Source organism: Sminthopsis crassicaudata, chromosome 6 (assembly GCF_048593235.1).
Source record: "Sminthopsis crassicaudata isolate SCR6 chromosome 6, ASM4859323v1, whole genome shotgun sequence".
NCBI lineage: Eukaryota > Metazoa > Chordata > Mammalia > Dasyuromorphia > Dasyuridae > Sminthopsis > Sminthopsis crassicaudata.
The window spans coordinates 225,502,777-225,525,941 of record NC_133622.1 but is presented as its reverse complement, the minus strand read 5'-3'; the positions used below and the strand labels follow the sequence as shown (position 1 = coordinate 225,525,941).

At 44.8% G+C, this 23,165-nt stretch overlaps 1 protein-coding gene across 6 annotated transcripts in view; it reads right to left on the bottom strand.

The window, feature by feature from the left end:
* Window positions 1–1,101: 1,101 nt before the first annotated feature.
* The window catches only part of PRR5L (proline rich 5 like), a 134,067-nt gene continuing 112,003 nt past the window's right edge, over window positions 1,102–23,165 (bottom strand). For 4 of the 6 annotated variants that reach the window (XM_074276620.1, XM_074276618.1, XM_074276622.1 and 1 more), the window contains 3 exons: window positions 18,719–18,859; window positions 15,085–15,214; window positions 1,102–4,160 (listed from right to left, as the gene is read on the bottom strand). In XM_074276620.1, coding sequence (XP_074132721.1) covers window positions 3,772–4,160; window positions 15,085–15,214; window positions 18,719–18,859 — 660 coding nt within the window. In that variant the 3' untranslated portion in view covers window positions 1,102–3,771. Of the gene's footprint in view, window positions 4,161–4,759; window positions 7,251–15,084; window positions 15,215–18,718; window positions 18,860–23,165 lie in introns of those variants that run through there. The other 2 variants (XR_012483706.1, XM_074276621.1) reach the window with 2 other exon arrangements.

The following is a 23,165-nucleotide window of genomic DNA, read 5'->3' as shown; positions in this document are numbered from 1 at the left end:
ATTTGCCTTGTTTTCCCACTGCCTCACCTTCTCAGAGAGCCTAATAATGCACCGACACGGGAACCTACAGATGGGCAGGTCAGCCAGGAACTTCCCTGGCAGCCAAGGTGAGCCAGGAGGGACTTTCCAGGCACAAAAGGCAACCAGGGAAGGATGCTGGGGGAGAGGAAGTAGACCACATGTATTTGCATAATTCTCCCATCCTTCCTTTTCAGCTATTTTACTGAGGACATTTAAGCATAGAGCTGACCTTGGCAGACAAAAGCCATTCCAGTCTCAGATACTTAACTAGCTGTGTGGCCCTAGGCAAATCACCTCACCCCAAACTGCTTCCAAAAAACAAAAATCTTCCTTATGCAAAGATTCTGGAGGGAGAAGACTGGGGAAAGGGGAAGAGAAGAGAAGATAAATCTTCCTCAAAACTAGAACATCAAAATGATTATTAATGGGATTCCCCAATTTAGAGATGGAAGGAATCTCAAATCTACCTTCTTTTTTTTTTGAGGCAATCAGGGTTAAGTGACTTGCTCAGGGTCATACCATAGTAAGTGTCTGAGGCTGGATTTGAATGCTACTTCTTCTGTGGTCTATCCACTGCAACCTAGCTTTTTTTTTAAACAAAAATAATAAGGCTTAAGGCACTTGCCCCCATTTACACACTGTAGGAAAAGGCAGAATCAGGCTTCAAACTGAGCTTCTCTGAGCTAAATCCACTTCTCTTCCTACCAGGCTATCCTCCAAGCCAGAAAACAGCTCCTGGGGGAAATCTGGTCATCAGATGAGCTCAAGCATTCAAGACCAAACACATCCCTTTTTGCATTGGTCATATTGGAATGAAAAGAGCCCCTATCTCTCAAGGCTTGCGTTTTATGTTTCCCCAGCTCCGAGAACAATCTATACTTCCCTGGGAAATGGTACTTAGTCTAGGATGGTAGAAAAAACTTCTGAGGGATCTTGTTCCCTAACCTAGAAATGGGGGCAACAGGAAGAGGGACCCCAAAGGAAGGACCAAGAACATGAAGGCAGGATGGCTGGGATGCCAACAAACCTGCTGTGCTCGAGACAAGAGACAACAATGAAATAACATTGCCAGGAACGGGATCAAAATACAAAATGGTGTTTATTGAATCTATTTGGGAAACACAACAAATAGACAACTTGAAAGACTTTTGGCTCACGGGCCCGGACTTTATAGTGGTGTTGGCCGCTGTCAACAATAAGAAAATCGTAGCAAATACACTGGGAGTGGTCCCTCACTCCATAATGGAGGAAATAACAGCCATATCAGGAAGGACATCCTTGCTACAACTGTGAAGGCTAACCTACCTAAAAAACATGGACCAATCTTTAATATACACAGAATGACACATATATCATTTTATATAATATAAAGCTATATTATATAGAATCATATACATGTACAGATCGAGAGTAAAGTCTCCCAACTGGCTCATACCCATCAGCAAACAGGCTTTGATGGACTGTTTCCTTATGTACACTTTCATACTTCACCTTCCGCATTTATTGACGGCTTCTTTTTTTTTTTAATTTTCATTAGGGATTCTTCGAATATCACTGCTATGTTTGTGTATATTTTAATAGATCCTTTACTTCAGTAATTAAAAAGTAAATTGTAGCACAATTCTAGGATGCATGCAAACGATTTTTGTTCGATGTGTAAAGGATAGCAGCCCTCGGTTAAATATAAATATATCATTATGTTGAAAACGAGAAATGTTAACAGAAGCACAACCTATTATTTTTCTAATTGTGAGTGGGCACTGTTCAGTTTATGGAGCTTAATCAAGACACAGACACAGATTCTACTTTAAAAAAAAACAACAACTTTTCTTTGAGTTCTCAAAGATGTCTTTCAGAAAACTTATTTTTCATTGCAGAAGGGCAGAAGGAAAAGGAATGACGGACATGAGGGGGCTGGGCTGAATGACCTGAGATCTCTTCATGGCTCACAGTCTAAGAGTCACTAAAAACACAACTTTAAATCGAGCAATTTTTAACAAATACACTTTCCAAATTATCAAACAAAGTTACACGACCAACAGAGAAAGCAAATAAATTATGGCATTTCCTAGATACTATCAGCTGATGACAGAGGTGATGTATTAGGCCTCAATGTCACCCCTGCTGGTGGTTCTAACCACCTCCCCCAGGGGGCCAGGTTTGCTTTTGTCCCTATTATTTCTGGGAAGGGAAGGAGTTTTCCACAGACTGATAAGGGAAGACCATCTCATCTGAAGGGGCTTTGGACAGTGGGATACATTTAGAGAAAGGGGAGAAGGCCGGCTGGATTTGCAGGTCATAGTCACCCAATAATATTGGATTTAATGATGTAAATAATAAGATTAATAATGTGAGTCCACTTCTAAATGGGGAACAATTGCTGGTCCACCAGTCCAATAAGTCTGGGTATCCGCCAGAAGCCGACACTTTTCCTGAGTTTCTCCCTCATCTGTCTCATTTACTAAGGGACAAATCTTACAAGGCAAGGTGGACCCCATTTCTTCACCAGCTCCCCCTGCCCTAGTGGGGAAACTCTCAGGGTAGAAATTTCTTTAGATGCAGATTGGCAACGGGTCTTGAACAATGAAAGGTCAGTGCCCATCATCACAAGACTGGGATGTTATCGGAGGTGGGACTTGCACCCAAGCCTTTCGGGGTCCAGAGCCAGCCTTCCAATCAGGAGATCTCAGAAGACAGGATGATATGTATGAGGTGGGGATTCTGCCTCCAAAGTTACGACATCACCATACACCGTTTCACTTTAGTTTCAAGAGCTGTGGTCCACCCGCCATCACCACGGAAACCTCACCATCCCTAAAATACTCCCCCGGCCTCTAGTTGTGGGGAAGGCAAGGTGTATTCTTTCCAGTTTGAAGACAATAGATGAAAAGTGCAAGATCCTACGTGCAAACCTTCGCAAACAAGAACAAAAACAGCTTTTTCTTTTTAACCAATTACACGCAAACGCAAGTTTAAAAATTCAAGTCAATTCCAGGAATAGTCCAACAGTTGTCAGGCAGTCATCTTCACTCAAAGTGGGGGGGAGGGGGAGGTCAGTGTCTGAAGTAAGAAGGTAAAGGCCTTGGTTCTCTCTCTTCCACATACACACACGTGTTCTCCGCATTTGGCAAGGGTTCCCCAGAGCCTTCCGGGTCACAGCCCCCTGCTTGGCTGGGTCTGAATGCTTCCCCCACCAATTCCATCCGGTCCCCCCTTTGGAGATGATTCCTTGACACGTGAGACACACACTAAGATGTTCCGAATTCAAAGCCTTCCCAAGATGCCATCGTTCCCTGGGAATCCTGGGAATAGAGAAGGGTCTTCCCATCTTTCACTCTCCCATCAGAGAAGGAGCTAAACAAGCTCTCTCATTCCCCCTTCTCTGTACATTTGTCATCATTCTTTGCCTCAAAAGCCCCAACGGGAGAGATCTCTCCAGAAAAATGTTGTCCACCAAGCGAATCACCGAGTGCTGGAATAGCGGCCCACCGCAGCACCGCAGGATTCTGGGAGAGGCTGCTCGGGGAGCCCCTGAAGTGGCCGGACGGGGTTCAGAGGGGTTTGTGGAGGCGCTATCTCCAAAGGGAATGGAAAGGCCCGGCCTGGAGGATGGAAGTCCACTGGGCACGCTTCCAGATCTTCCCTGTAATAAAGCTAAAGGCGCGTTCCTTACTTAGCAGGACAGACTTTTTGGTGTCATCTCCGGCTGCTGGGAAATCCTCACCCGGGGTTCTCCTCCTGGGGCGCAGCTCAGCCCAGAGACGTGCAGCTGAGCTCCCCGTGCTCCTGGACGCCCTCCGCCCCCTCCTCCAGCTCCTCGGGGCTGTCCACGATGTTGGGCTCGCTGGAGCACTGCCGCTGGGGGGGGAAGCTGGGCGGCAGGAGCAGGCACTGGTCCCCGTGGTCGGGCTCCTCCCCCAGGCCCGAGTGCATCATGGTGGCCATGGCCAGCAGCTGGATGTCCGAGTGGGCGTTGGCCACCGTGTGGCGGCGGATGCTGCCGCACTTCTCCAGGTAGGCCTCCCCCTCTTGTTCCGTCAGGGGAGTCAAGGCCATCTCGTGCAGGGGTCGGGGGCTCCCGGCCGCCTGCGAGTAGTTCAAGACGGTCACCTTGGGGCGGGATCGGGAATGGCGCCGGGCTGTGGGGGAGAGAGGAGAAGGTCAGGGCAGGAGTACACTCTCTGGATCTCTGTCTGTCTGGGGGGTCTGGGAGAGTGCTGGTACACAGCAAGTGCTTAATAAATGTTTGCTGAGCTAACAAACCCTCGATGTCAGAGGACATGGAATCCAGGAGAGAACCTGAGGCTCCACCATCCCGTCACTGCCCTCCCTGCAGGAAAGTGGCTCAGTGCAGAGTAATGATCTACAAGGTACATGTACACGTGGAAATGCGTCCTGACACACATACACATGCAAGGTGTACCTGTAATGTGATGTGGAACCCACCTACTATGTGTACATGTAAGAATAATGTATATAGATACTTGTATACAATGTGTACATGCAAGAATAAACAATGTATACAGATACTTACATGCAATGTATACATGGAAGCATATAGATACCCTCCTAGTGTATACATGTAAGAATAAACAATGTTTATAGATAGTTACATACAATGTATATAGACATATGCATGTGTATATGTGTGTATGTAAATTTACATATGTGTATATGTAAAATTGTGCATATGCACATATTTATAATGTAAATAGATGTGTATACACACATAAAAATGTATCTATGTAAATGTATATAAAGACACACACATATATAATGTGTATGTGTCCAAAGCATTCCCAATAAACTCTGGACAGAAAATGGCATCCGCCTCCAGAAAAAGAACTAAGGAGACTCAATGGGAATCAACTCATGCTGTGTTCACTTCTCTTTTCCTGTTTGTTTGTTTTTTTAATCTCTCTCATGGTTTTCCCCCTTTGCTCTGATTTTTCTCCCCCAACATGATTCATAAAACCATGTGTATTAGAAACAAATTTGTTGGGAAAAAATGTATATATGTAAGTGGATAGAGACACACACCATGTATATATGTACATGCATATACACCTACATACAATATGTATTTGTATATGATATATATAGATACACATACCACATATATATGTATAATGATTATAATCGTAATAATAGCTAATATTTCTATATTACATATGACATATAAGATGCTTCATAAATATTATCTCATTTGTTTTTCTTAAAAACCCTGGAAGAATGGTACTATTATTCCAACTTTATATAAGAGAAACTGAGGCAGATTAATGACTTGCCCGGAATCACACAACTAGTTAGAATCTGAGGCTGGATTTGACTTAAGGTCTTAACTTCGGGGCCGCTGATCCACCCACTGCACCTGCTCATGAAAGAGAAGTGATTCCCAGCTTTGGACTTTGGATCTGAGTTCAGATCCTGCCTTTTGTCCATTCTGTTACAATCTATGTGACCTCGGGCAAGCTACTGCCCCACTTTAAATGTAATTCCCTCTGCCTCCATCTCAGCTCAGTCAGACGTGAATTTTGCAAGAGCCCGAATCATTACCAGGGTGTAAGATGAAGGTATCCACCAAAAATTAGCCAAGAAAGGGCTTTTCCAAAGCGCTCTGGGAGATCTGCTCTGAAGCCCTCTAAAGCCCTCCAAAGGTAGGGAGGCAGCTGTATTCTCCCCCAGCCCTAGACCCTGGGCATCCATGGGACTTTCCTCCATCACTATGGCCTAACAGCAGTTGGAAACCATATTGATCACTGCTGGAGACCTATCTAACTCTGATCAAGGAGCCTTTTCCCCCCTCCTCTCGTTTTTCCAGCATACACTTCTCTCTGGCCACTCTGAAGTTCCCCAGGAAGCTCCTAAGATCTCAGGAAATGACTTTCTCCCTCGCTCACAGAACTAAGAAATGCTACTAAGAGTTCTCTCAGTCTGGAAGGGGGCAAATGCCATCCCCATGGAGGCTGTGGGCAACCTATGGGCAAGTCCGTGTTTAATCTCTGAGGACCTCAGTTTCCTCATCTCTAAACATGGATTAAATGACCTCTGAACTTTCTAGCTTTATCTAGATCTAGGATCCTTTGAACCAGAGGCAAGCACTCACCCTAGCAAGCCTTCTGTTATCAATATTGGCTAAATTTAGTTCACCCTAAATTTAGTAACCTGAGGCAAGACTCTGATCACTCTGCCCTAGTTTTAGATCCACTCTCTGGGATACCTCATTTGACTAGGGTGCTGCAGAGGCTCTGGGTGAGAAATCCCACTGTGGCGTGCCCTTTGCAAAAACCAGCCAATGGTGTTCTGTTTTCCAATGGAAAACCACAGTGTTGGCCGTAGGCTGCTCTGTACAATCTGGAGCCATTGGCAGTGGGTCAGTGGACAGAGGCAGTGAGATCCTTGCCATCTCATCCACCGTTCCTCCCACCACTCGTGGGTGTTCCATGGGGGGAGGTGGTCCTGGCCCAGTCCAGCCTTCTAAACCCCAAATAACCTTTCATACCAACACAGTGCCTTTCAAAGAGCTGAGGATCCCATGACTCAACGAGGCTTGGGATCCATCTCATGGGAGGGCAGGTTTCCTACCCAATTGCACCAACTCCATTTTCCATCTCCTGTTCCCACTGGGACAGAAAATGTGCACATGCAGTTTCATAATATAAAGAACACTGGTTCTAACATCAAAAAAGACTTGGATTCAAATCCTGCCTAAAAGGTTTACTCCTTGTGTGACTTCAAGCAAATTATGAATATTTTTTTTCTTAATAGTATTTTACTTTTTTTCAGTTACACATATAGTTTTTGACACTGATCTTTGTAAGATTTTGAGTTTCTGATTTTCCTTCCTACCTCTTTTTCCCCCTCCTCAAGACAGCAAGAAATCAGATAGAGGTTATATATGTACAATCATATTAAACATATTTCCACATTAGTCATTTTGTGAAAGAATTAGAAAAAGGTGGGAAAACCATGAGGAGAAAAAAAATAAATGAAAACAGGATGCTGCAATCCACATTCAGAGTCCATAGTTCTTTCTCTGGATATGGATAACATTTTCCATCACAAGTCCTTTGGAATTGCCATGGATCATTGTATTGCTGAGAAGAGCTACGTCTTTCATAATTGATCATTGCACAGTCTTGCTGTTGCTGTGCACGATGTATTTCTGGTTCTGCTTGCTTTGCTCAGCATCAGTTCATGTAAATCTCTCCAGGCCTTTCTATAATCAGCTTGTTCATCATTTTTTAAAAGAAAATAATATTCCATTACTTTCATATACAACTTATTCAGTCAGTTGCCAATTGACAAGCATCCCCTCAATTTCCAATTCTTTGCCACCACAAAAAACAGCTGCTGTGAATATTTTGGTCCATGTGGAGTGGATCCTTTCCCTTTTTCTCTAACCATTTTGGGATACAGAGCTAATAGTATTATTGCTGGTTCAAAGGATATACACAGTTTTATAGCCCTTTGAGCATAATTCCAAATTGCTTTCCAGAATGGTTGAATCAATTCACAACTCCACCAACCATGCAGTAGTGTCTTAGTTTTTCTACATCTTTTCCAACATTTATCATTTTCCTTTTCTATCATATTAGCTAATCTGTTATATCCATCAAGGTTGTTTTAATTTGCATTTCTCTAATCAATGGCAAATCACTGAACTTTAAATACAACGCTCCATGTCTCGTGCATAGAATGCGTAGTCTACCCCTTTACCTAGGGCTAACAACTGCCCTGGCTTCCTGGGAAACCCACCCCTTTTTGGACAGTTCCAACTGGAGGGCATTTTATCCTTAAATCAAACCCAACTTTTATCTCTCTGCAACATCCATGATCCTTGTCCTGCCCTCTGGAGCTAAGCAGTCTTAAATCTTCCCCATGTGACAGGCTTTGAAATATTTCAGGTTAAACACCATGATTTTGATCAATGATTACCATCCTGGCTACCTTCCTATGGACACCTTCCAGCTTAGGAATGAATGTTCTTCCTATCTTGGGGCACCTAGAACCAAGCACAATACTCCACACCAGAGCGGAGTCTAACGTATTTCCCCTAGTATATGGAGCTAAGGACTTGAGGGTCAGGGGAACCTGGCTTTGAGGAATCCTGCCTCTGACACTTACTGGCTGTGTATAGCTAAGTCTTAGGAGCATCATCTGTGAGAAGAGGAAGGGGAACACGAGGGTTTCTAACACATCTCCCAGCTCAAGGTCTATGAGCTTGTGATATGCCGCCAGCCACAGAGGCAGCCTACGCTTCCAACTCCTATCACACCACTGACTCATGCTGAGCTTGCAAGTTCAAAAAACAAAAAGCATCTCAGCTCTTCCTCAGGCCAGCTGCTGACTAACCACATCTCTGCATCTTGCACTTGTGAGGTTGCTTATTTTTTTTCCCTAAACCTAAAATTTGCATGTAGCATCATCAAATTTCATCTTGAGCACAGCCCAGCACTTTAGCCCATCAAATGCTTTGTGCCTACTGTCTCCGGCATGGAAAGAGGGAGCGGGCCGGGACCAAGCCCCCTTCCTTCCCTTCCAGCCTCTGGGAAGAACGAGGGCTAATGCGAGCCAAGTTTTTGTCTCTCCCCTGTCAGAGACCCTCCCGACCCTTTCAGGTAACACTGGCTGTCTCTGATCTATTCACTGGCAAATGTAACCAAGTTTTTGTCTCTCCCCTTTCAGGTAACATTGGCTATCTCTAATCTACTGATGGGCATTTAACAGTGGAGGGGTGCTACAGGCCCCTGCTTAGAGAGGGGATGATCTACACTGGTTGCTGTGTGAGAGAACAGGACACATCTCAAGCGGTGGAATCCCAGACTTAGGGCTGGATCAGAGATGACTGAGTCATCCTCCCTCTTCCCACTTCCCACATTAAAGAACAAAAGTCAGAAAGCTGGAAAAAATTAGTTATTGCCCCAAATCAACACTGGGTAGTATGGGGCAATCTGGATTTAAATTCAGGCCCTCGGAACCCAAAATACACCCATAGTCTCTCCTTGAGAAGAATCCTTAATGTGCTTCAAAGCTCCTTCCAAATCATCTTCAGCAATAAAGCCTTTTCTGATTACCCCTGCTAATTAACTTGATTTATATGTTTAATTTCTAATATAAGTATGTGTATATTTAATTTCTAAACATATCTAGGTAATTAATAGGGGTAGAAAGAGAGGCATCAAGAAATATACTAATATGGGGCAGCTAGGTGGTGCAGTGGATAGAGCACCAGCCTTGAATTCAGGAGGGCCCGAGTTCAAATTTGGTCTCAGACACTTAACACTTCCTAGCTGTGTGACCGTGGGCAAGTCACTTAACCCCAATTGTCTCAGGAAAAAAAATATATATATATGCTAATATGTAGAAAATATTTAGAAATTAAATATAGAATCATATATATATATGTGCACATATATATATATATTCTTTTATGTATATATCCTTGACAGAACATAAGCTCCTTAACGACAGGGATTTTTTTTGGGGGGGATGTCTTTGAATCTTGTGTGGGAGATAGAATTCTGGAGTTTAAACTCAGGAAGTCCTGAGTTCAAATCCAGTTTCAGACACCTATTAGCGGTATGATACTGGTCAAACTACTTAGCTTCTGTTTGTTCTGTGAAAAGAGGGAGGGGGACATGAGGGCTTCTCTGTAGAATGGGGTTAATAATGGCACCTACCTCCCAGGTTTGTTGTGTTGATCAAACGAGATAATAATTTTACGATGCTGGCACACAGTAGGAACTAGATACATATTAGCTACCAATTAAACCTCTCTGGGCTTGTTTCTGGACTTAATCATTAAAGTCCCTTCTAGTTCTAAACCTATGATCCCAGGATCCCAACAGTTACTTAATAAATAAATGATTGATAGGTCCAGCAGGCTAAAACTTTGCTGTTCAGTCAGATTTCATGGAGGAAAGAGGTTATATGAATGTCATAAATTATTGTTTCTTTTATTATCATCATCGGATTATAGGTTTAGGGATGGAAAGGGACCTTAGGGACCAATGACCTCATCTTAAAGCTGAAGTAACTAAGTCTGAGGGCCACAGCCACTGGCACCATCATCTTGGGGTTGGCTCCTATTTTTCCCATGTGTTATTTGGGCCTATACTATCTTGTAATTTTCCTTTTTTTTTTCATCTTCTTTTCTTTTTTCTTTTTCTCTCTTTTTCTTTCTTTCTTTCTTCCTTCCTTTCTTTTTTTTTCTCTCTGCCTTTTTGGACCTCTTGGTCCTTTATAAACAAACTCCAGCTCATGTAGATGAGGTGGAATGAAGGGAGGCCCTGAGCCAGACCTGGACGACAGAACTCCCACTGGAATCTCACATATTTCTGCTCTCCCCTTCTTCTTCTCTATGATAAGAACAAATAAACTGGGATGCTGCAGGAGAGCCCCCTGAACAAGCATCCATCCCAGAAGGGCCTGGGGACCCCCTGGCCATTGGCCCGAGTGGGCTGCTGCCATCTCTGCCCGCTCCTACCTGGTCCAGGCCACTTCTCACCCCTTTCCCACGGGCCTCCCTGCAGCCCTTCCGCACCAGATGCCCCGCTGAGTTTGGGAATTAATTACACCATGCTGGAGCCAAAATTCCAGTGCCTTTGAAAGGCCGGGAGAAGAGGGAGCACTCTGCTCGGCCGGCTCCGAGGATAGGTTCCACATTCCCTTTGTGGGGGCCTCCCGGTTCCCAGGCCTTTGATCTCCCAGCCTCAATGGTTCCTCTCGGCAGGGCCCGGCTGGGGACAATGCCGCCATTGTCGGGCCTCTCACCAATCCCATAGTGGGGCATTCCTTTCCAGTCACGATTTCTGGTAGGTAGAGACAAATAGGCTGCTTGTCATGTAAAAAAATGTCACCATAACTGGATGGAGCTGCTATTATCTAAAAGAAAAATACCCGGCCAGCCATCAGGACAGACAATGGAGGGCAAGTGGTCCATGGCGCTTTTGTGAAGGAGAAACGGAGCTTGGGGCACTGGGATTTGTGGGTCTAAGTCTCCACCACTAAACTGTGGGAGAGAGCCAGAGTTTCACAGATTTCAGGATGCCTCAGAGAGATGTTCTTTTCTCTTCTCCCCATTTTTAAAAAGGAAAGAACTCACTTTGGACTGCTTTCCTGACTCCCTCACTCATGATCTGTGGGTTTGGGGACACCAATTTCCATCTCTCCATGACTCTATTTCCTCTTCTGTAAAATAAGAGACTTGGGCTGCATGCTTTCTCGAGCCCCACAGCTGGTAAATGGCCTCCTTTCTTCTCTACCCTGCCCCCCCAGGGCGGAGGACACACACGTCGCCACCGGCCCAGCAGGGCTTACTGAATCCCTTTGAAGCCCTTAGGTCTCACTTCAAAGTGGGCCCTGAGCCACTGGCAACAGGAAGGCCTCCACAGGCCAAAAAAGACTGAGACCTTGCCGGCTACCTATTCCAGGCCCCACATTTGACAGATGGGGAGACTGAGACCCACTAAGGTTTTACTGATTTGCCTCAAGTTGGATCTACTGCTAAGGCTGGCCAGTGAAGTGGAAATTGATTTGGATCTGGAACTTAGCAGAACAGAGTCTTCGAAGTGAGGCTCTTGAGAATTAAGTCCTTTCCTCTGATCTATACAGCACTCAAAATACAGGGGTCCCATCCACAAGGAAAGTATGACAACAAATGTCAGGAGGACCTCTGCTGCTCGGTGGGGCATTCATTGAGCTTTGGTCTTGGAGTCAGGAAAATCTGAGCTGTAATCCTGCCTCAGTCACTAACTGGAAGGCACTTGATCTCCATCTGCCTCAGTTTTATCAGCTGTAAAATGGGGATCATAATAACGTCTATCTTATAGGGTTGCTGCAAGGATCAAATGGGAGACAACATTTATCAAACGCTTTGTAAACCACAAAGCATCATGTAAGTGCTAATTAGTAGTAGTAGTAATTAGTAAAAATTAGTAAAATGGTTGTTATTGTACTTTTTTTTTTTACTGAAGCCCCTTCATCCTTACTATATTGACTCCTTTTTTTAAAGAAACAGATTTTAATGTAATGTTTTCTTTTTACGTTGCTCACATCATCCCCCTTTTGCCGCCTCCTCTTCCATCCTTCTAGAGGAATTTTTTTCATTGCCTTCTAAGCTAGAACTTCTTAACCTCAGATCCATGAGTTCTCTTAAAAATATATTTATTTAATATAAAATAGGGGAAAAATGCTATTTCTCTGAGCCCCCAGTGTCGCCTTTACAAAAAGAAGGGGGTCGGGGCAGCTGGGTGGCGCAGTGGATAGAGCACCAGCCCTGAATTCAGGAGGACCCGAGTTCAAATGTGACCTCAGACACTTAACACTTCCTGGCTGTGTGACCTTGGGCAAGTCACTTAACCCCAATTACCTCAAAAAAAATGGCGGTCAGACTCAATGGCCCATAAAGATCCTTTGAGTTTTAGATAGAAAGCCCAGTTTTAAGGATTGTTAACATCCTCCTCTCTGAGTCCTTCACTTACAAGGGATGGAAATAGGCTCCAGCATTTCCTAATCCCTGCACCTGGTACAATGAGTTGCTATCAGTGTTTACATTCAAGCCTACTCTTAATGAATACCACAGGATAACAGAATCAGAGCTGGAGAGAGGAAAACGGAGGGCCTCCCTCCAAAGGTAGGTGATCTGACAAAATCCACACAATGTACACAGCAGGATACAGGAGAGAATTCTAAATATAAAGCAATACATTTCCATTTTGAGAAAATTTATGTAATAAATACTCTACGTTATGTTCAGATCTGTTCATCTTTGCTTTGTTTTGTGTCACGTGATTTTTTGTTTGCCAATATAAAAACTTAATAATTATTTCAAAATAATTTCTTTTGTAATTATATGTATTTTATTTCATTCATTTAAAATGATTACTGCAAGAAGATATCTGCAGGCTTCAATAGACCACTTCAGGATTCCATGCCCTAAAACAGGGGTTCTCAAACTACGGCCCGCGAGCCAGATGCGGCCCACTGAGGATGTTTATGCGGCCCGCCGGGTTATGGCAATTGGGCTGAGGGGCGGAGACCGAGTGTGAGTTTTGTTTTTACTACAGTCCAGCCTCCCACAGTCTGAGGGACAGGGAACTGGCCCCCTGCTTAAAAAGTTTGAGGACCACTGCTCTAAAACAATGTTAAATGGCCTCTTGTCTTTACTTACACTCAGATGATAGAGAAATCCCTGCCTGTGCCCAGACTACTAAAGCTACACAGGTGTCGTGACCACTGCCCACCACGGACATCTCTCTGGAAACCCACATTTCCCAGCCGGGCCGGACCGGTAATAACAAGCCCTTGGCCAGCCACCATGGTGGTTGGTTGGTCCTGCCAACAAAGTGTCCAGACTGGATTTAAAAAGACAGAAAAGTTACTCTCTTGAAGTGGCTGGCTGGGCCAGACTGACTGCCCCAAAAGTCCGGGCCAGCTTCCTGTCATCTGTGATCAAGGAGGTGTTTCCTAAGGAACATGAACCAGACTGAGAACTGCCAACGGTGGTCCTGCCCACCTGCGATAAAAGAGGCCCCGAGAAAGGACAAGAATGCCGGGGCAGAGGCGGCTTTCCCCTTTGCCACCTTGCCCACCCACCCGTGCCCACTGCTCTGTGGCTTCTGAGTATGGGCCTGGAAGCAGAGAAAGCACATTCAAAATCCCACCTCCATTCCTCATGATCTGTGCAGCCTTAGGCAAAGGATTTCACCTCTCTGAGTCTCTGGTGTCCTCCTCTATAAAAAAGAAGGGTCGGACTCAATGGCCCAGAAGGACCCTTCGAGGTTCAGACAGATAGTCCGGTTTAGGGACGACTAACATCCTCCTTGCTGAGTCCTTCACTTACAAGGGATGGAAACGGGCTCCACCACTTCCTCATCACTGCCTGGTACAACAGGCTGATATCGGTGTTCGAATTCAAACCTACTCTCATTGAATCCACAGGACAACCGATTTAGAGCTGGAGAGAGGAAAATGGAGGGTTCCCCCCAAAGTGAGGCGACCTGACAAAATCCACAAACCTGGATGCCAACCGCCATCTTCAGACTCCAAATTCAGCGCTCTGTGCCAGGTATAAAGGGAATTTAAAGGTTTTAAATCCAGCCCGGGCATTTGTGGACAGGACCAGCCAACTGCCAACCTTGGCTGGCCAAGGGCTTATTAATCAAGGTCCAGCCAGGCTCTCTGGCTTTCCAGAGAGACGTCCAAGGTGGGCAGTGGTCATGACACCTGGATAGCATTAGTAGAGTGGGCACAGGGAGGGATTTCTCCATCACCCGAGTGTAGCTAAGACAAGAGGCCATTTAGAACAGCCCTCTTTAACACTGTTTTGTGACGTGGACTCCTTCAGAGGTCTATCGAAGCCTATGGAGGCCTTCTTGTAGTAATCGTTTTAAATGACAACCATAGGGTCTCCCGGAAGTGATCTGAGCCAGATGGGGCCTGAACAGGAATTCTTTTAACTACATTCCCGACATCAGGTGGTGATCCAGCCCCTGGTAGAAGAATTCCATGGAGGGGAAGCCCACTGTGGGGCAGCACTAAGTGTTTCCTTACGTGGAGCTGAAATCTGCCTCTCAGGAACCTGCTCCCCCTTCTCCTAGTTTTGTCCTCTGGGGCCTAAGCAGAATTCCAAACTTCCACCCTCTTTAACAAGCACCACGAAGGAGAGGGCTGCAGTGAGGTGAGCATTATGGGGCAGAACAGCCAAAGCGGAGACTGTATCATAGTGTTTAATACAGAGAACCCAAGAACCCGGAGCAACAACAGGATCAAAGCTGCTGGCCAAGCTGCCAATAAAGCATACAGCTCCATAGCTCTGTCACTGCTGTCCGGGAAGAAACCTCAAGCCCGGGAACATACAGGAACAGTCTGAGCCAGACCTGGGACAGATCAGCTCCCAGCAGCAGCACAGCATCCATCCTTACCTCCCCCTCCAAGCCAGAACACCTCCAACCATGAGACCTCTGGGACACTCCCGGCACCAGCCCCCGCATCCACCTCCATCTGTCCCCCAAGGAGGGAGGCCCAGGGACCCCACAGCCAGGGAGCTGCACCCCTTACCCAGTGTACAAGCAGCGCTTGAGAAGGCTCGCTCCCCACTGCCGGTGCCCAGAAAGGGAGACACAACCCGTTTCACCAGCTCCTCCAGCTGCAGGTAGCTCTCGCTGGGGCCCGTGGGCTCATGGACACTCTGAAAAACAACAGCAAGGGTCAGGCAGAGCTCAGCCAGGCGGCCATTGGCTTTGTTCAGATGGGGCCCGGGGAGGGGAGCACCAGCTCCCTCTCATCACATAGCAAGACCGGAGGATGAGGAAACAGAAGCCCATTCTCGGGGCTCTGTTAAATACTCTGATACTGTGTCAGCTTTGGCTGTTCTGCCCCCTAATGCTCACCTCACTGCCGCCCTCTCCTTCGTGGCGCTTGTTAAAGTTTGTGAAAGTTTGGAATCATACATGTTACATACATGTGTAGGTACAAGACACATGAGAAGATGGAGAAGGACTGAAGGATCTAAAGGGCGGCAGGTTCAACCCCTTTGTTTTTACAAATGAGGAATTCTCATCCAAGACAGGAAAACGGCCAATCGAGATCGTGCAGCTCCTAAATAAAGGTAGTGACAAATAGTACGGGACGGAGATCGACGAGGGACGAAGAGAGCAAGGGGGAAAAGGGGGAGAGAAAGACAAAAATGAAATTATGGGATGGGGCGGAAAGGTTCCAGAAAGAGAGGCGCTAACCCAAGATGGTGAGGTTGTGAACAGTGTGACTTGGGCCAAGCTTTTGGGCCTTAGTTTCCTTCTCCTTAAATATGAGGTTGCAGAACTGAGAGATTACTAAGGTGCCATCTAATGCTGACTCTATGATCCCATTTTAGTAATAGTAACAATCATCTTGGCCAAGCTTTTGGTTCTGTTTCCTTCTCTTTAAATATCAGATCGAGGGTCCCATCCAATGTTAATCTATAAAGCCATTTTAGCAATAGTAACAATCGTCTTGGCCAAACTTTTGGTTCTGTTTCCTTCTCTTTAAACATGAGGCTGAGGAACTAGGAGATCAAATAAGGAAATGGGGCTCCATGGCTTCAAAGAGGGATGGGCCCTGCTCTGGCTCCAGGCGCCTAGGCTGCAAAAAGAGCCACTCAGGCTTCCCAGAGGAAAGCATTTGCTAACTATTGGGGCTCCCTTAAGCAGAATGGACTCCTTGGAATGGACTGCGTTTCCTATCTATGGAGGTCTTCCACCAGAGGCTAGATGGCCCATGTTGGAGATATGGGGGAGGAGTTCTTGCTCAAACCAGCCATCCTCCACGGCCACTTTCTGTCGCTCTGAGTCACCTCCCAAGGGACCCATGGGGTGGAGGAGGGGAGAGGCCTTGTCTCCCACAGGTGCCCCTCAGGAGAGCAGTTTCAACCACAAAACCACCTTATCTGGTTTTCGGCCCAGGAATCGCTTTCAGTACTTTTACTGCCTTTGTTATTTCTAAAGTGCCTTTCCCCCCTTTCGACAGCGGCTGCAATCAACCCCACCCTGCACAGAAACCTCATGGAAGATGATAAATGATAGGAAAGTAGAGATCTGAGAACTGAGGCTGGCAGCGGGGCCCTTTCCCTGCTTGAGAAAGTATCAGCGGGCCAGCAGGGGCTGCCCCTGCCCGGCCACAGCACTGGGTGGGGGGCGCCCCTCCAACAGCGTCGGTTCTTGGAAACACCTCAGAGCGTGTCCGTCCTAGCTGCCGGGAACAGGCCACCGGTCAGGTCCACCCAGTGCCTGGGCTCCGGCCTCTCTCCAGGGAGCCCAGTCAGGCCGGAAGGCGACGTTAGTGCGGGCCAGGCCCTCAGAGACCTGCTAAAATCCAAGCATCCACTGGGACGGAGCAGGAGGGGAGCTTCTCCGAAAGGGCTCTGGTGGGCTGTGAGCTCAGGAGGAGAACGGTGTGATAGTATACTGAAAATCATAATAATGGTGACAATAAATAATAATTATGAAGGCAATATATATAAATAAATATATGCATATATATGTAAATAAATATGTTTTGTAGATAGATAGGTGGTAAAGTACTGAGCATGGAGTCTGGCACATAGTACTATAGAAATATTAATACCAATAACTAGCATGTATTTAGCACTTTAAGGTTTATGAAGTGCTTCAATTTCCACAACAACCCTGAGAGAGAAAGGCTGCTGTCATCCCCTTTAAATTGTGAGATCTTCAAAGGCAGGGGATGTCTTTTTTTTTTAATTAATAGAATTTATTAATTTACAGTGAATAGCATATAATAGGAGCTTGCTGGGTTTTACAGAAACAGGTTGTAAGAGTTTTAGTCACTTACACAGAGTGACACAATTAAGTAAAGCACAGTGTTTGGCACATAGTAGGTACTTAATAAATGTTTATTGAATGAAAGAGGGGAGTCAGAAAAGCCCGAGTTCAAATCTGGCCTCAGACATTTACTAGTTGTGTGACTCTAGGCAAGTCATTTCACCCTGTTTGCCTCAGTTTCCTTATTGGTAAAATGAGTTGGGAAAGAAATGGCAAATCACTCTAGTATCTGTGCCAAGAAAACCTAATTGGATCATGGCAAGTCAGACACAGAAAAAGAGAGAGACAGAAAGAGAGAGAGACAGAGACAGAGAAAGAGACAGACGGAGACACAGAAAGACAGAGAATTTTTGGAAAATGCATCGTTTTATAGTTGTAGTGTTATTTGTCTTGAAATTTTTTATCTTGAAATCTTACCATTCATTTAGGTCTCAAGGTGAGAGTTTAGTGGATTAACTATTTCAAATGCACTGATTTTTATAAAAGGGACTTGGTTTCAAATCACTAAAATATTATTTTTAAATATCTACATATTTTGTGAGTTGTTTTTATTTTCTACAAATGGTTTTGTCTGCTTAGGTTAGATATGGTACACTGAGAGAGACAGACAGACAGACAGACACAGAGAGAGACAGAGTCTCAGGAGTTTCCCCCGATCTGACGCCCCTTGGGGAGGCCCACCCCGCTCTGGGCCTAATCCCAGCACCTTCTTATTTTAGGACTTAATCTCCTTCCCCTACCAAGGAATTCCCTGTCTTTCCATCTTTACTATGATGGGGGACGGGAATAAAGAAGCCTGATCCTTCTGTCCTCTCCCTGGGGGGTCCTAGGAAGACCAAATAGCCCCGAGGTGAGGGTACCCAGGGAGCCCTTCCTCAGACACTTACTAAGCTGTGTGACCCTGAGCAACTCATTTTTCCTCTACTTGTCTCAGTTTTCTCTTCTGTAAAATGGGGATGGGGGTTAGATTCAAAGGCTTTCCCAAACCCTTCCAGCCTGAGAACCGGGAGTCTCCGACCACTTGAAGGTGAATCCAATAAAGGGACAAGTTGCCCACACTGAGACAGGGATTGTGAGTCCTTTTTTGGCATTCTACAAACTAGCGTTCTCTGAACCCAACAGGTGCATAATGAATATTTATTAGACCAAGAGAAAGTGCTTAACTGGGTGGAATAACAGATTGATTAAAAAACCCTAAAACAACACTAATTATGTCCTGGTGCTGGGTACTATGCCCAACAATCAAAGGGGAATCTCAGAATTCCTGAGCTGGAAGGTGTCTTCAGGCCCTGAGCCCAACTCATTCCTTAATGAGAACATGGAAAGGTCAAAGCAACCTTAGAAGCCAGGGCAGATCACTCCCACAGCCTCACCTGCAGAATGAGCAGCATCTGGACGATGGATGCCGGGACTTTGGTCTGCCCCACAGGAAGCATCTCCTCCAGCTTGACTTTTAGGAGAACAAGGTCCCGGAAACCAAGTAGGGCGATTTGGCGGATAGTCAGCTCCTGCCCCTGAAGAAGAAAGGGGACCAGAGAGAAAGGTGAGAAGACAAAAAGCTTCATTGACACGGGAAACCTTCCAGAGCCAGCGTGCTACTCTCCTGGACTCATCCCCATGCAGTCCAATTCAACCCACCCATTGGACGCCGTGTTGCTTCATTCTGTTCTCCTCCATTCTCTACTCTTGGGCTCCCTCCTCGTCCACAATCCTCCATCCCTCTGTTTCTTTCCAATACCCCCATTCATTCCAAAAGTCTCTGCTGAGGAAAAGTTAGCTGTCCATTCCTAAATTCCCTCTATTTCTTTCCAATTTACTCCAATTCATTCCAAAAGTCTCTGCTGAGGAAAAGTTAGCTGTCCAGAGAGCAAAAGTCTCTCCTCTGCCTCTGGTTCCCTCTGAAACTCAGCAAGTCTTTTCATCTTGATGGGCCTTTAATTTCATTTAAAATGAGGTCATATGGGCCTCTAAATTCACTATTCCAGAACCTCAAAAGTCCCTTCTAGTTCGACATCTGTGACCTGAGAAAAACCAGAAGAAATGGTCAATGCTAATGGCCAACAATATTGCTCCCAAAGCTGCAGGGAGAGGGGCCATTTCCTTTATGAGAGGGAATGCTCCAGGTCACATTCGCTCTATGACAGTGAAGCAGGGTTTCCTCAAAAAGATCCTGGATACCAGCTTATTGCAGGAGGGAAGCTCTGACTCAGGCCAAAAGGGTGATATCTGGGTGATCTCACACAGCTGCTGAATTAGAAAAAATGAGGAAGAAGGGCTGTCGCTAAAGTTCATCTCGCCTATCTCCGTGACTCCCCTCCCTCCCAAAACCAAACAGAGGTTCAGCTAGAGGCTCAGAACCAGAGAACCTTCAAACTGAAAGGGAAGTTAGAGATCCTCAGACATCAATCCCTTCACTGTTCATGTAGGAAACTGAGCACGGCCAGGGGCTACCTAGAAACCAGAAATGGTTCTACCTTTGCCAAGCCTCTTCTAACATCCCATAACTGCTCAGACTTCTTTCTGGGAAGTATATCCTTCATCTCTAAGTCTGTTCACCTTAAGTGGTACCTCCTGCAGGTAGCCATCCCTGACCACCTGGACTGGGAGAATCCATCCCGGCTCCAAATGCACAGAGCTCCTAGTTTTTACTGCAATTATTGCTATGTTTCAAACTCAGAGGTAGAAGGCCCTGGGGCCACCAGGAACCACCAGGAACCACCAGATCCAGTCCCTAATCTCTAGGACACCCCGATAGGTCTTTCAAGAGTCCTTCAAAGGGGAACTCACTGCTTCTCAGGCACTCTCACTGACAAGTCTCACTTTGCTTTTTTGTAATTTCAATTCAATTCAATAAACCATTATTACAGGTCTACATTGTCTTTGTCTAGGTTGGTGAGGATTGTTGTCCAATTGTGTCCAATTCTTCACGGCCCATTTGGGGTTTTCTTTGCAGATGCTGGAATGTTTGGCCATTTTCTTCTCTAATTCATTTGACAGATGAGGAAACGGAGGCAAACAGAGTTAAGTGATTTGTACAGGGCCAGTATCTGAGGCCAGATTTAAATTCAGGAAAATGAGGCTCCCTGATTCCACTTTGCCCACAGAGATGCCCTTGCTGAAGATACGAAAAAAGTCCCATGTGCTCGATAATCTTAAAATCATGTGGGGGTTAGGAAGAGAGGAGAAGCAAATGCAAAATGAATACAAGGAGAAGTGGTAGCCCTAACAACCTGGGGAAACAGCAAAAGCCTCGTGCAGGAGGAAGTAACTGAACTAAGTCTTCAAGGGGTTCTGCGGTGAGAAGGGAGAATATTCCATTCCACCAATCTCTCGTGGATGGCATGGAAGCAGGAGAAAGCATTTGGAGAAAACCAAGCATTCAGCCTCTACCCACAGCTCCTGGGAGCACCTCTTCCAGGTGACCCTGCATGGAAAGCTCCTGCAGGGCAGGATCCTACTACTCCAGTGTACCACTCATGAAGCTCAGAACCTAGCAGGTGCTTGATGGACATTTTTAAAGCAGCATCTTATTTTTCTAAGTATATATAAAGAGAGTTTACAACATTCATTTTTGTAAAAGGTTTTGTTCTAAATTTTTCTCCCTCCTTCCCTTCCCTTCTGCCTCTCCAAGACAGCAAGCAATCTGATATAAGTTAAATACGTGCAATCCTTTTAAACATTTTTCTCTATTTGTCTTATTGTGCAAGAAAAATCAGACCAAAGGGAAGCTTGACCAACATTTAATGGATAAACACCCACCCACCTTCATGTTAACAGAACAGCCCTCGTCTGCCCACAGCTCAGAAGGAACTTAAAACCTGGGAAGGAGGGGTAGAAAACTGGCAGAGGCAGGGTCCATTTCCCTCCCTTCTAGGATCGCTGCCCACCCAGAGGATAGCCAGTCAAGGGGCCTCTTGGCACAAGGCTTAATGGCATTAGAGATTTTAAAAGGAGGAAAATTCTTTCCATTGTTTAATTTTTCACTTGGTTCTGAGAAAAGTCATCTATATGTTCCCTCGGCCTAAACCTCTCCCGGGGAGATCAGATATTATCACAGGAATTCTTACCACGTGGCCCAGTACTTAGTGTGCAGCAGGTAAGGGGGGCGTTATCAGGGTAGATGCCAGGGAAAGCATTAGTAATAAAAACTACTATTATCACTCATAATCACACTTAGGTAATTGTGGATAATTACAATGATTATAACTCACAGAAATACATGTGTATGTTTTGGTGTAGTTTTTACCATCACAAAAAACTTTCCGAACATCATCATTGACTTTGAAGCCTGGGAATACACTTGGTCCAAATCTGTATATATTGGTGTAGTTTTTACCATCACAAAGAACTTTCCAAACATCATAACTAACTTTGACACCCGGAAGTCCACCTGGAGATAATCTGGTCCAAATCTGTATATTTTGGTGTAGTTTTTACCATCACAAAGAACTTTCTGAACTCTATAATTGACTTTGAAGCCTGGGAATACACTTGGTCCAAATCTGTATATTTTGGTGTAGTTTTTACCATCACAAAGAACTTTCTGAACTCTATAATTGACTTTGAAGCCTGGGAATACACTTGGTCCAAATCTGTATATTTTGGTGTAGTTTTTACCATCACAAAGAACTTTCTGAACATCATAACTGACTTTGACACCTGGAAGAATTGGAGATAATCTGGTCCAAATCTGTATATTTTGGTGTAGTTTTTACCATCACAAAGAACTTTCTGAACATCATAACTGACTTTGACACCTGGAAGAATTGGAGATAATCTGGTCCAAATTTGAATATTTTGGTGTAGTTTTTACCATCACAAAGAACTTTCTGAACATCATAACTGACTTTGACACCTGGAAGAATTGGAGATAATCTGGTCCAAATTTGAATATTTTGGTGTAGTTTTTACCATCACAAAGAACTTTCTGAACATCATAACTGACTTTGACACCTGGAAGAATTGGAGATAATCTGGTCCAAATTTGAATATTTTGGTGTAGTTTTTACCATCACAAAGAACTTTCTGAACATCATAACTGACTTTGACACCTGGAAGAATTGGAGATAATCTGGTCCAAATCTGTATATTTTGGTGTAGTTTTTACCATCACAAAGAACTTTCTGAACATCATAACTGACTTTGACACCTGGAAGAATTGGAGATAATCTGGTCCAAATTTGAATATTTTGGTGTAGTTTTTACCATCACAAAGAACTTTCTGAACATCATAACTGACTTTGACACCTGGAAGAATTGGAGATAATCTGGTCCAAATCTGTATATTTTGGTGTAGTTTTTACCATCACAAAGAACTTTCCAAACATCATAACTAACTTTGACACCCAGAAGTCCACCTGGAGATAATCTGGTCCAAATCTGTATATTTTGGTGTAGTTTTTACCATCACAAAGAACTTTCTGAACATTATAACTGACTTTGACACCTGGAAGAATACTTGGAGGTAATCTGATCCAAATCTGTATATTTTGGTGTAGTTTTTACCATCACAAAGAACTTTCTGAACATCATAACTGACTTTGACACCTGGAAGAATTGGAGATAATCTGGTCCAAATTTGAATATTTTGGTGTAGTTTTTACCATCACAAAGAACTTTCTGAACATCATAACTGACTTTGACACCTGGAAGAATTGGAGATAATCTGGTCCAAATTTGAATATTTTGGTGTAGTTTTTACCATCACAAAGAACTTTCTGAACATCATAACTGACTTTGACACCTGGAAGAATTGGAGATAATCTGGTCCAAATTTGAATATTTTGGTGTAGTTTTTACCATCACAAAGAACTTTCTGAA